The sequence below is a fragment of the Callospermophilus lateralis genome (assembly GCF_048772815.1).
Source record: "Callospermophilus lateralis isolate mCalLat2 chromosome 11 unlocalized genomic scaffold, mCalLat2.hap1 SUPER_11_unloc_2, whole genome shotgun sequence".
NCBI lineage: Eukaryota > Metazoa > Chordata > Mammalia > Rodentia > Sciuridae > Callospermophilus > Callospermophilus lateralis.
Genome location: NW_027510154.1, coordinates 353,154 through 367,217, shown reverse-complemented (window position 1 = coordinate 367,217; position 14,064 = coordinate 353,154). Strand labels below are relative to the sequence as shown.

The 14,064-nt window shown below is 40.5% G+C and overlaps 2 protein-coding genes across 2 annotated transcripts in view; one reads left to right on the top strand and one right to left on the bottom strand.

Annotated features, from left to right (window-relative positions):
- The window catches only part of LOC143639866 (alpha-1,6-mannosylglycoprotein 6-beta-N-acetylglucosaminyltransferase A-like), a 90,764-nt gene extending 78,697 nt beyond the window's left edge, over positions 1 to 12,067 (bottom strand). Inside the window, exon 1 of the mRNA XM_077107901.1 lies at positions 11,979 to 12,067. Coding sequence (XP_076964016.1) covers positions 11,979 to 11,988 — 10 coding nt within the window. The 5' untranslated portion in view covers positions 11,989 to 12,067. The remainder of the gene's footprint in view (positions 1 to 11,978) is intronic.
- Position 12,068: 1 nt separating this feature from the next.
- LOC143639865 (roundabout homolog 2-like) overlaps positions 12,069 to 14,064 on the top strand; it is an 86,388-nt gene continuing 84,392 nt past the window's right edge. The window contains 1 exon segment of the mRNA XM_077107900.1: positions 12,069 to 12,165. Within this exon segment, the coding sequence (XP_076964015.1) occupies positions 12,069 to 12,165 (97 nt within the window).

The following is a 14,064-nucleotide window of genomic DNA, read 5'->3' as shown; positions in this document are numbered from 1 at the left end:
GAATCAGGAGGACAGGACAAACAGGAGGACAGAAGAGAAGAAAATGAATCCCTGGTGCTCTTTAAGCCTCTTGGAATCGGGTAAAACCCAATCAGGATAATCACAGAGTGAGAGAGGGTACACACATCCAAGCCCAGAGGGCTTGATGACTGATGACTATTCTTTGTGATTTTCCAGGCATCTTGGCAGGGAACACACGTGTTTCCTGACAAAACTTATTCCATTGTGACCCTGCAGTGACTTGGACCCCCAAACCTGTGGAACATAAGGAAAAGGTCAAATGTCAGTTGCTATCTGGGACAAATCCTGAGCAGCTATACTTCTCAGGAGAGGAGTCAACTCCCCACCCTCCCCACCCCCAGTTAGGGCCACAGGGGAGGGGGGGACTCCGGCATTTCAATGCCGTTGGAGACCAGATGAGCAGAAGACTGGTTGGTTATTTTTAAATTGAGAAAACTGAATGGGAAGGGAGAAAACCTGAATTCTTGTGATCTCTTAAGGCCCCTTCCAGCCTCCAGATTCTCCCAAGGAACACTGCATATGCACATACATATGCACACGCTTCTTTATAAAAATGTATACGGATGCGTGTGTGTGTGTGTGTGTGAATATATATATATATATATATATATATATATATATAAATGAGTACAGTATTCACACTTCCAAACACAAAGTACTTGAAATGCACACTGCTGAGATCAAAAGGCTAGTGAGCTGCTTTGCAGCAGCTGGGACTGAAGCACACAGATACCACTGACAGATCTGGGCAGAGCCTAGCAGCTCTCCTGACATTGCAGTTCACCTTAAAACCAACTGACTGGTGGCCATTTGGGTAGCTGCAAACCCTGCAAAAGTCCATAGATGCTTTCTCCTAGTGATTCTAGTCACCAGTGTCCAAAAGTCAGAAGTTCAGGCTGGAAAAAAGGAAGGAGAGGAAAGAAAATGCCCAAGCCCTATCTCCAGACACCCAGCTCCACCACAAACAGTAGGCTGGCAGAGCAACTTCCTTCCTCTAGTTCAGTTCCTTAAAAGGGCAAAAAGGTCACTCTCTTCCCACCTTGATTTTCAGGGGTCCCCCTCAACACTTTGATCACAGGTACATTAAGTTGAAAACTGAAGAAAACTATAAAATCCTCTAAAAGGAGGAGTTTCACTCTGATCCTATACTGTCAAATAAATTTAAAGGTGTCCATCTCAGCCCTGAACAATCAGAACAAAAATAATTTATAGCAAAGGAGAAAGGAGTGAAAATCCCTTCAGATGAATGAACTGAGATGGTTTATCCCAGGTTGTTATTTTCTTGGATCAGGCAAGAGTTCTGATCCCACGTCAAGAATCAAAATGTGGGTGACAGAGGCCAATATCCGATAGGAGTAATAACCAACCAAGTCGCTCAGGTCCTGACAAAGAGCTGGGGAGCTTTGGGTTTAATTAACTTGTTCTCCACTTACAGACCATTAGAACAAGATCCTACTCTTAACCCTTTGTTGACAGATGTGCTGCCAGCCCACAGGAACAGTTTGCCTCCCCTCCAACTTCACAGCCCCAGTAATGCCCAACATTTCCTAACCGGGCCAGCAGGGCCGGGTGCAGACATTGGCGTCCTCCCAGTGTTGGGTCCTGGCAGGCAGAGCCAGAAGTAGTGAAGGCCTTAGACCTCCACTAGCGTCTCAGAAAACCATAGCATCACCTTGTCTGTGCCGCCCAGAGATGCTTGGCTATTCTTAACGCTGCTGGACAATGCAAGCGCCACCCCTTTGCTCTTCGACAGGGTGGCTAGGAAAGCGCGGCTTTGTGTGTGACAGCGAGTGTGCGTGCGCGAACGTCCCCAGGCTCACACACCCCCTTCCACCTAGCCTGCTTGCAGCTCCCGGTCTGTGCGCGCGAGGGGCGCACTGAGACAGGATCCACCTGGCAGACAGCCGCGCCACCAGGCCTCTGGCCACACGGCCTCGGGAGTAGGCCATCTCCCCCCACCCCCGGGGATGGCGAGCTCCGACATGATCATCCGACCCAGCAGCTCTTACCTTCTTGTTGAGCAGGAGCAGCAGCAGAAGCCGGGATCACCTCCCGCCACCCTGCCCACAGGGCCCGAGTCGCAGCTGGGCTCGGGGTCGTGGCGCCCGGAGCCTGAGGCGTGGGTACCTGGGCTAGATCGCGCCCGGGGTGGCCACCGCCGCCGAGCTGCGGGGCCGCAGCTGAGCGGGCCGCGGCAGGGACAGTCTGCAAACTCCCAGCCCTGGCGGGGCCGCGCACAGCGCGTCCACACTAGGCCTACGGGCGGTAGAGACAGTTCTCTGGGTCCAGTGGACCAGGGCAAGGGAGTCTGCCCGCGATTTCTTCAAACCCTCTGCAACCCGACCTCTCCAACTTCTCTCTGCTTCTGAGCTCGTGGCTCGCGGAGGCAGGGATTCCGGCCAGGGACATTCGGCAACTCCCCACCCTCCCCAGAGGAGCGCTCAGCCAATTCCAATTCGGAACGCCCCAGCTTTTCAGGGGTTGTCTGCAAACTCTCAATCTTGTTGAGGAGGACTTCCAGCCTCGCAATTCCGCCGCCCTAGGGGAGACAAGAGAGAGCTAGACCAATTGTAGCCATAAATAATGTTCTAGGGGCAGCGTGCAAATGCTGATATGACCATGTATCCTCCAGAGTGGTGCAGTCCAAGCCTGTAAGGACCTGTGGCCATCCAGCGGTGAAATCCAATGAGGATGAGATTATAGGTTCAACTGTCTAGTGGTGCAGGCAACTTTAATAAATGCCCTGAGGCTCAGTTACTTCCTTTGTAGAATGGTTTAAATGAGGCCATCAGAGTTGCTACCGCTTGGTTTTTGTGACCTTGTGCAAGCCACTTAACCATTTGGGATTCAGCTGCTTTATCTGTGAACATAATAAATACAGATTCATGAGGCTATTGTGAAGATGAAATAAATGTAAAGTATTTAGTAATACCTGGCATATAGTAGGCACCTAGATAATGAGTTTGGTTCCTCTTTCTCTGCCCTGCTTCCTGCCCCTGATTTTAGGAACACTCTGGACATATACCCAACCATTATACTGTTGTAAATTCAAAAAGAAATGAAACACATCCCATGCCCTGAAGGGACCACAAAGAACACTGACGGGCATGAAATGTTAATTCTGAACCTCCAGAGAGAATGCCTTACATTCACTAAGCATTACAGATCCATATTAAGTCATATCTGTAATGGAGAAAGAGTGGGCTGGTGGATTACCAAGGGGTGAAAATGACAAGGTCTGTAATCCCAGCATGTTCCAGGTTTTTTAACACTACTTCAGGTTACAGTGAATGAGTTTATGTTTAAATTCCTCTGACCTTCCCTGCAGGATTTCTCCATCCCATTTCCCTGTCCTCCTTGGGTGTCTTCATTCTTGGACTAAGATCACCCCATCCTGCTGCTCAGGGTTTTCAGCAGAAGCATTTAGAGAGAGAGGATTGTAGAAAGTTTAAACTCTAGAAACAATTCAATTCATCTTCATATTGTAAGTAATTTCTCAGGACCACACACCCAGTTAGGGAGGTCTCCTGACTCCAGGACCTTAACACACCCTGTGGCCTCTCTTGCACAGAGAGTTTGAGGCACCAGGTCAGTTTTCCCTATAACTTGAACCTGGAAGAAATAAGTGGAATTTTTCCCCATCAGATGAGCCACAAAATATCAGCCACTTGGGTCCTCAGCTGTCAGGAATTGTCCAGGTAGTTCTCAAGGACCACAAGGAAATCTGCATGGACAAGACAATTCCTATTCATAAGAAAAAGACCTTTTGTTGAAATCCCAGGAATCCCAAGGCACGTATTTCCCTTAGTCCCTTGGAAGAAAATAATGTCACAAGCTTGCTTCAGGCACCAGGAGGGAAATAAAAGAATGGTGACATCTGGTGGCTAGGCCTTTCTGTGATGAATATGGATAGTACAGATTCTAATCATTACAGATTCGCTTGGAAGCCAAGTTCCCACAGGTGGTTAATTGTACCACCTGGTTGCCTAAAGATTTCTAAAATACATTAATCATTTAAACTTTATGGTTATTACAGATGGTTTTCTCAGAAAGTTTTTTTTTTACAAAAAGTATATGTATACGTAGAGAGAGAACAAAACAGTGTAAATCCATATTTGTATATGTATATGAATTTTCTATATTTGTATTATATAGTCTACTTATTTATATAAATAATATACTTGCAACACCTTTGAAGAAATTAATACTTTCTCAATTGTTTTTCCCCACAGAGTTAGTATTGCAATTTGTTATACTAATAACTGCCAAAGGACACTGCTCATAGATATAAAGATGCTCACTAGGATGGAGTTATCTGTTTCATCGTGTCCTTTCAAGAGAGGGTTCATTACAAACTTAGGAAGAAAATAACACAGTGGACTTTCAATAGTGAAAATCTTGACAAGTGATGGTCAAGGTCATACTGGTGAACAGGTATCTCTTTCTAACAGTATACCACTTATGAGCAACAAGTGTTAGGTTAAAAGAAGAGAGATGTTAGGAATTATTTCACAACAATACCACAGTATCTTTTGGTATTGCTAAATCTTCTCTGTGTTGCTCCATGCCTTCCCATATACTTGTCACAGGTACTCTATGTTAGAAAATTGCCCAATTATAATCATAAAAAACATCTCTGTCCATACAATCAAGTCCATTGTTTTTCAGCATCTCTATGTAAGTTACATTTATCCTCATAATAATTTACGAGCAGATTTTATGATACACATTTGATACAAACAGCATACTAGACTTTAAAAGATAAATAATATATTCATCAATAGACACAATTGATAAAGATCAGAGCGAGAATTGAAACCAAAGTTTGTATGTCTCTAAAGTCCAGAATCTTTTACACCATACTGCCCACATTAGACAACATGTAAGAAATGAAAATTAGGGTGTAAACTACTCTAAAGTAGTTTTTCTAAAGCACATTTCTTGGTCTATTCAAATTGTATGAAAATTATAAGCAACAATTATGTTTGTAAATCTTAAAAATCTGGGTCCCATGTAACTCAGTCTTGGAACAGCTCTCTTTGAAATAAACAAATGATATGTTTTTCCTGCCTAGGACTTTGACTATCTTTAATGGCTGGAGGAATTATCTGTTACATAATCCTAGTAGAAGGTGAAGCTTCTGACCAAGTTTTTAGGGCACCATTGCTAGCAGCAGTACCCAGAGACTGATCCATAGCATGAGGATGTAGGCTGCGATGTCTGGCACTTAGTGGTGAAGGTGACAGCATCTTCACCTTACCAGTTCTATGACACAGTTTTAGGAGTTGTTTCTAGATGCATGCCTCTGAGCCTTACTCTCCATTTTTCCTTAAATAAATTCCTTGTCTCCTAATAACAATCAGAGTGTTTCAGTTGTTAGTACTGAAGTAACCAGAGGGATGCAGACATTAGAATCAAGAGGCACAGGACTTGGTGGGGGGTGGGGGGTCAAGGATGGGTTATCTAGTCTCATTAAGGCCTGCTAGGGCTGAAAACCCAGTGGGGAATGATATTGGCCAAATTATATTTCTTTATTGTGTGTATGTACAAATATGTAACAACAAAACCCATCACCATGTATGATTATAATGCACCAATTTAAAAAATGGGAAAATAATAATAATAAAGAAAACCCAGTGGGTTTAAAAGCTTTTGATGCAGGCAGCTGTGGCATATAGTGGCAACAATTTATTAAATTCAGCTCTGGAGATGTAGCTCAGTTTTAGAGGTAGTGCAAGGCTCTGGGTTAAATCCCCAGGGTTCAATCCCCAGCATCAACACACACACACACACACACACACACACACACACACACAAACACAGAGTTCATTAAAATGTCAACTGTAGTTTCCCAAAATAAAGTACTTGTTGAAATCAAGTTTTAGAGAAACCAAGTGGCAGCTAAGGAATGTAAGGACTGGGAAAGAAAGGTGTTTGTTTTTTATGCAGTTGGACAACTTAAAGAAAGAATAATAAGCTCAAAGTCCTGAATTTTCAGGTCAAAGTACATATAGAGTAGAGATTGTCTATGACTTCTGAAACAGACAAACCAAAAACTAACAACAATAAACAATAAAACTTATTTTTAGCAACTAGAGGCCAAGACAGGTAAAAAAGAAATAGATACCATGGGTTACTAAATTACAATTTTCTTGAATTCACAGTCACTCTCAAATTTGAAACCAAAGACACCAATTAGAACAGAGTAGAACTGAGGACAGACTGGAGACACATAGGAGAATTCAGATGACTGGGTGTATTCCATACCCCTCAAATTCTACATTGGCTTCCCTTACCAAATGAAGGCAATAATGAGGTCCTTGCTGTGTTGATTGAGGTCCTATAACGAGCAGGCAGAGGGTGTGGTCTTGAAACCTCAGATCCCAGCATGCTCCAAGAGGTCAATTGAAAAGGTAAACTAGAAAGGGAAAAACTTATTCATCCATGAGTTGTGAGATCCTGCTAATTTGTAAAAGCACCAATCTGAGGGATACACATGGACACTGATTCTGAGAATACTAGACCAAGGAAGAAGAACACAGCATTAGATCAGGCTGAAATGATTGATGTGGAGGAGTTGCCAGATTCTAGACTCACTGAGCAGTTGGGAGTAGTGTTCATCATCTGCTCAGTTGCTAGGTATTATCCTAGTTAAGCTGTGGTGTCCTGATCGTGCCTGACCCTGCTGTCCAGAGTCCCTGCTGAATATATTGCCTGAGATAATGTATTCTTTTAAAAAAATGTGTTGGATCATATATCCATTGTAATTAGGGCAAAGGAAGAGTCAGAAGAAAGTCAGATGAAAAGCATGTGAAGAATATTATGAAAACATTAACCACTCTGTTAAATCCTAATTTTCTCAAACATTCTTTCCTGTATGCTTCTATTTTACATACTTATTTGAATCTTTTATCTGTCACTATCAGATATGGTCTCCTTGAGGGTAAGGACCATTATTTACCTTTTCATCTCCAGAGATAGTACCTGATATATTCAGAGTTCAGTGTGTATTTGCTAAGTAAATGAATGAATAAATTGAATAAATATAGTATACATTTACATATGAAGCTAAGCATCTTGAACTCTGTAATTACTTTTTACATACATCATTGTAGCCTAATCTAAACTGAAAATAAGAATCACCAAGGGAATTTTATTAAGAATCCAGCTTCCTAGGAATCTCTCTTGATGAGTTTTGGGTTTTAACTGGAACCCTGTTGAGATTAATAAAATTTATTAAAAGTGCCTCAGGGAGTCATAAGACCAGTTAGTTGGAATGATATAGATGATTCCATATTTAAGTTGTATATTTAGAAAGCAGGTAGGTCTCAAGAAAATCTAACAATTGTGTTTTCTTGAGGTGAGTTTTTCTGCTTCCTAATTGGTCTGTCACTACAAAAGTAAACTACACTCCCTTCTTTAACTTCAGTGTAGAAGGATTATGATTTAAGAAAATAAATTTTATGATGGAAAAGATGAAGCATTCAATAGCATTCTTCTGCAGGGTGGCCTATAAGGCACTGGCTTTTGAGAACAGAATACATAAGAACATGGTCATACAAATGTGAGTCTTCAAACAGGGTTACATAGAGAGTGGGTGGAGGAGTAGAAGTTCTAATAATTGTACATTATGAAGAGGTATTTTATGAGGATTTTGTATACACACTTTCTCCATGAGTTTGCACAATCAACCTAGTAGTTGGGCATTATCTCCATTTACACTGAAGAATCATGATATACAACGGTCACTCACTCCATGGGGAGACTAAGCTAGATCTCTGAGTGCTATCTTGCTATCTTTTTTTTCCCCCAACCTACTACAACCATGATTTTAAAATGACTGTGGATCTTTGGAAAGCAAGATTCACAGTTTCCTAATATATCAAATGCACACTGGAATTTTGTAGCTGTATTTTATATAGTCATTTCTATTGGGGAATAAAAAAAGAAGAAGGTGTGAGGGAGACAGGGAGAAACTTATAAAACTTAGTGCAATAAGCTATCTTAACTTCTCCTACCTCCTGCATATCTCCTATTTTAAACATTTTTTCTTGCACATAGATTCTCTTACCTCCTTGAATAGGTTAATTGTTTGAACTTCCTTACGACACTCTAAATTAGATTTTTGGTGATCTTATTTCTTATTTAAGCAAGGGTCAAGCCTATCCCTACTCCTGCTCAAATCCAGCACCATTGTTTTATGCTGAGTGCCTGGAATGCATTATAAACAGTGAGTATGATAAAAAGAGGTTGAGAAGAATGTAAGAAATGATGGTGTTAGGTAAGAGTTCAGAAATGCCAAGCTGGTGGAGGCAGGGTGTAAGAAGATGCGAGGACAAGACAGGCAAACAAGTCATCATGTCCCTGTTAAGATTAGTCCCATTCCCATGACAACTCCCACCATTGAGGGCTATCACCATGACAACTCCTGCCATAGTTTCTATACTTTAAAATGGCCAATGGGGGTAAAGTGAGCTGCATTCTAAAGTAACCAATAAGGGAAAATGGACAATATTCTATTCAGGTATCATGAGGTAACCAATGAGAGCAAATGGGATACAGTCCTCAATCCAGTCCACATAGGGAAGAAAAGGCTTCACAGCTCAGTATATAAGATAATTCCCAGACACTGGGGTCTTGAGCCTCTCTTGCTTGGTCCGCTACACTCTACTTTATGAAATGCTACTTCTAACTTCAACTTTATTTAATTTGTACCTTGTCTGTTACTTCTTTGGGTCTTGCTCAATTCTTTGTTCAGGACAAAAAGAACCTGAATCCCAACTGGACACCCTGATGATAAAAGTGCCACTTCTCAAAGTATCTATTCTAACCAATATTCTCATGCTAAAAAAAGGTTTTTAAATCCATTTCTTTCATGCTTTCTGCAAATCATGTGTTGTTATTTGCAGCATTTAATGAAAAATGTGACTTGGATTTGTTTAACCAACTATTTTTTTAAGTTGAATTTCAAACTACAAAGGTAGAATCTAAGGTTAACATATCAAGCCAGTGCTATCGCTGAATCCCCTTTATGCCTATAGACAATCCATATCCTTTATATGACCCTTGCAGAGAGTGGATACACAGCCAACTATTTTATTAAATCCTCTGTCGTGACCAAGAGTGAAGTCACTAACAAGGAAAGGAAAACAAGGCATGAGAGAAGAGCAATTGCACCCCATGTCAAGACATTCAGTAGGTGGATCAATACCATCTTCAAAAGCACCCACAAAAACAAAAATAATATTCTAACTTCATCCAAAATCTCCAGTCACCTCCGGCTAACAAAAGACCATATTCTACTACCCACAGCAGTAACTTTATGTTCCCTGCCGCTGTGGAAAATGTTTTATTGGACAAATGGGTCACACTGTGGCTATTGGATTAAGTAGTAGCTGCAGAATCCCAGGCCATCACACACAGGCAACTCTCCTGTTGGTATGCCTAGATAAGGTCTTATTCAATTTATGTCTTCTAATAATTTTTGAAAGTCATTCAGTGATTTGAGTTGATCTACTTGTATTTGAATTTTTGGTGAATGCACCATGGTTGAAGATAATAGAACTCCTAAATAATTAATTGGAAAATTTAATTGTACTTTATCTATTGCTATCTCTAGATTATAATTTTTTACTAAATTTGTAAGTGTGGCATAATATTCTAGCAACGTGTTTCTAAGTTTATGTGCTAATAATAAATCATCCATATAGTGAAATATTTCTAAGTGGCTGGATTGCTTTGTTAACAAAAATTTGACACATAGTTAGGCTGTTAGCCATCCCTTGAGGGAGTACTTTCCATTCATATCTCAAATAGGAACTTCATGATTTAGTGCAGGGATAGTAAATGCAAAATGTGGACTATCCTCAGGATGAATTGGAATTGAAAAAAAAACAATCTTTAATATCTATAGCTAAAACATACTAGGTTTTTGGCAAAGCAGACTATTGGGGAATCCCTGATTGAGCAGGTCCCATAATAAGCATCTCATTATTAATGGCTCTTAAATCTTGCAATAATCTCCATTTACCAGATTTCTTTTTAATGACAAAAATAGGAGTATTATAGGGAGATATGGAAGGTTGTATATGTCCCTCCGTTAATTGTTGTTTGACCAGGTCATGGGCTGCTTGTATCTTTTCTTTACTCAGGGGCCACTGAGAAACCTATACTGGTCTTTCTGATTTCCAAGTAATTTTTATTGTCTCAGTGACCCATTCTGAAAACCCAATCCATGTCTATTTATTTCTTGATCTATTTGAATTGGTGCTGCTATACCTTGTTCTTGTTCTCCTAATCTTTTTTCTTTCCTAAAATCTTGTCTAGCCCTAATAGTGGGCGCATTTGGATTGCTATTATTTGTTAATTGCAAACCTAATTGATCTAGGATATCTCGTCCCCATAAATTTATAGGAAGATGATCCAATAAATATGGCTGTATAGTTCCTTCACATCCTTCAGGATCCTTCCAATCTAACACCATTGCGTTTCTATGGGGATTAGTTGCCACTCCTAGGCCTCAAAGTGTTTGACTGGCTTGTTGTAATGGTCAATGTTTTGACCATTCTTGATGAGATATGATGCTAAGGTCTGCATGTGACCAGTAGCCCATTAAATTCATATCCTTGAATATTTAGTTTTAGCATTGGGCGAGAATCTAAATTTAAAGACAGCAGAGACCAATCTACAACTGTGGAGCCTAATCCCCTGGAACCTCTTTCTATTGTACTACTGGAAAATTTATCATGTAGGCTGGGTATTATTAATAACTGTGCTATTCTGTCTCCTGGTGAAATTACTGATATAACCTTTGGAGAACTAGCTATAATTTTTATTTCACCTTCATAATCGGGATCAATTACCCCAGGACTTATCATAAGTCCTTTTGTAGTAGAAGAACTGTGTCCCAAAAATAAGCCTACTGTTCCTTGGGGAAGAGGTCCTTTTACTCCTGTGAGAATGATTTGAACTCGCATCTCTGGTGTTAGTACTGTGCTGGTGGAGGTGCAGATGTCCAACCCTGTACTCCCTCTGGTTCGTCTGATGAGAGATCTGATGGATAATGTGTCCTTGGCACTACCCTGGTGGTGTTGCTGGGTTCCTCCATGGTGTTTCTGAGTTCCGCCAGTGACCCATATATTTGAGGTTGTGGGCTATGTACTTTATAAAGAAAAGAGGTTTATATATTACAGTTTGGGAAGCTGAAAAAATAAAAATTAGATATTCTTATTAATTCAGCCTCTGATGAGGGTTCCTTCTTTGGCTATATAACATCATGGCAGATCGCATTGTTGCAGGAATACAAGCAAAAAGGAGAGATCACATGATGAGCTAGGAAGCCAGAGACTGTGGAGAAGTCTTACTCTTTCATAATGACTCTCAAGATGTAAGAACTAACCAGAGTCTCTTCTAAGGGCAGCATCTTCAGGTCTCCCTTTCTGAGGGCAGTGTCCTCAGTGACCTACCACTAGCTCCATCTCTTCAAGGTTTCACCATCCCCCATATCACCACACTCAGGAGCAAGCTTCCAACACAGGAACCCTGGGTGGACAAACCACACCTAAACTAAGCACTTGATAACTGAAGCTTTACACTCAATGCACAAAACTCTCACAGTGGGGAGAAAAATCTGGAACTCCTGCAGAAGCCCAGCAGATTGGAGAGGAATCAACATCCTATAAGCATCCAGAAAGTACAAAGGGAAAGAATTAAGCTTTAAGATGATAATAGTAGTTCTCAATTAATTTATTTGGCAATGATAACCAAACACCTTGCTGGCTTAACTTTTACAGAGGAGCAGGGGAGGTTGGCTGCCTGTACATGGTTCCAGAAAAAGGAAAACATTAATGATAAAGAGGGAGAGCAACCAAACACATCAGAAATGAGTGCTTTTCTTTTTTAAGATCATCTTTTAGCTTTGATATCAGTGAACCCTAAACAATGATCCAAGACATTACCTCTGTTCATCCTGATAAGAGCTGGCAAGAGTCATGGAGACCACTTGAAGCCCTCTGCCTTCATGTTCCACTCTGAACCAGGTTGCTGACATGGAGATCTGCAAATGGATACAGGTCCTAAATGGCAGGCATCAAGCAGGGTGCCAGGACACAGAATTGAACCCTTCCCTCCAGGAGGCTACTGGAAGTGATGAAATGCAATTGATGACTTACACCCAATGGGACACTGCTTCACAGAATGCCATAGAGATCAGGAACATGTCCAGTCATACTATCTAGACCCTCCCTGCATGTCCAGGTAATGCAGTATACTGGTCACAACCAGAGACTGTGTCACAAGACTGCAGTTCAAATCTTAGCTCTGCCATTTACCATCTGGGTGATCTGGGCGGCTCCTCAATCTCTCCACATCTCAGTTCCTCATCTGTAAGAACTGGGGAGTGATGATGTCTACCCTCTGAGATTATAGTGGGAAGTAAAAGAATCTGTACATACAAAAGTAGCTCATATTGTGCCCTGGATATGTGACCACATTCATCAATCTAACCCAATTAGCCCAATGTACAAAAGCACATTCATCTTTGCCCCATTTATCCTATCTCCAGCCAAAAGAAACGTTATGAAAATGAACTTTTCCCTCAAAACTTTTCTGCCAACTGAGTGAAACTAACCTTTAACTTCCACCTCCCAAGGGATGGCTGGTCTGAGATCTTTTCACCACTATGTGGATTTCTATTCACAGAAATTCCTTACAACCTCTTAGGGAGGTGTGATCCCAGCTAGAAGCCTCATGATCCTGATAATAAAATTAAAAGGTCATAACTCTGGACAGCTCTGGTGGTGAACAACCAGCTGCTTTTGGTGTTGAAGCAGCCATTGTCCACAGGAAAACAGCTGCCCCACGTCTACCTGCACCCAAAAGTCCTACCTAGCACACCGCCCAACAATTCCCTGTAAATCTGTCTGACCATGCAGAGAAGAAGTGTAAAAGGGAATGTCAGCACACATGAAGAGTCAGTCACAACAAGGCACTTGGGGAAATAGATATCAATAAAGATGTTAGGAGATCAGGCAAAGTACAAAATGAGTGATAAGATCAGGGATAATTTAACAGGGGGGTAGTTGAATGCACTATCCTTGAAAGAATCAAGTGTATACTCACCATAAGAGTGAAATTTGAAAACAATAGGCAATGCAGACATAGATGATTTTAGTAATCATGCTCTCTTTAAAATGAGGCTTTGGGAGAAGAATTAGAAAAATGTGAGTTTTGCATTTTGTGTCCAGAACATGAGGTGATGAAAGGAATATATGCAGCAGGTGACATGCGTATTTCTTCCACCATTTCTGGGAGCATGTTTTGAAACCCTATCATTTAGAGTTTGGGGATAAAAATAGGTGTACCCTGGGTTTATGTATATAGATATGATGAATAAATAGACCATATGGTGAATAAAAAATATAACAGGTTACTATTTTAAATAATGGATTCAATTGATATTTTAAAAAATACATAAAATCTAGTATTCGCATACAAACATTCAATCCAAGTAGTTATACATGTAGTGGTAATATTAGGGTTACTAATTATAACAAACTGTGTTTGAGTTTTGCTTTGAAAATGATGAAGGAATTCAAAAGTTATGTGAAATAAAAGAAATCTCATGAAAAAGCAAGTAAAGCAACATGGAGAAATACATGGGATCTGATACAGGGAGTGAATGAAAGTGAATCATATGCATATCAATTTGTAAATTGTGGATGAAATGATACATCCTATGATGTATATATACTGAAGAAATAAGAATACAACAATTTTGAATAAAAATTTAATTCAAAATACACATCATGTCCCATATGAATATACTTTCATTGATGTTAAACTGGGTCACTTACTGTAGAAATATTAGGGTTAGCACTCAATATTCACTGAAGTTCATCTTGAGTATTCCAAAATGAATATGTATGTCAAGAAAATGAATATTTCGGAAAAATATCTCCTGAAAAGTTGATTATAAATCCACACAGATGGACATGAAAGAATCAAGGTAGTATAAGTATATGACACAAATAGTTCATGTTTGCA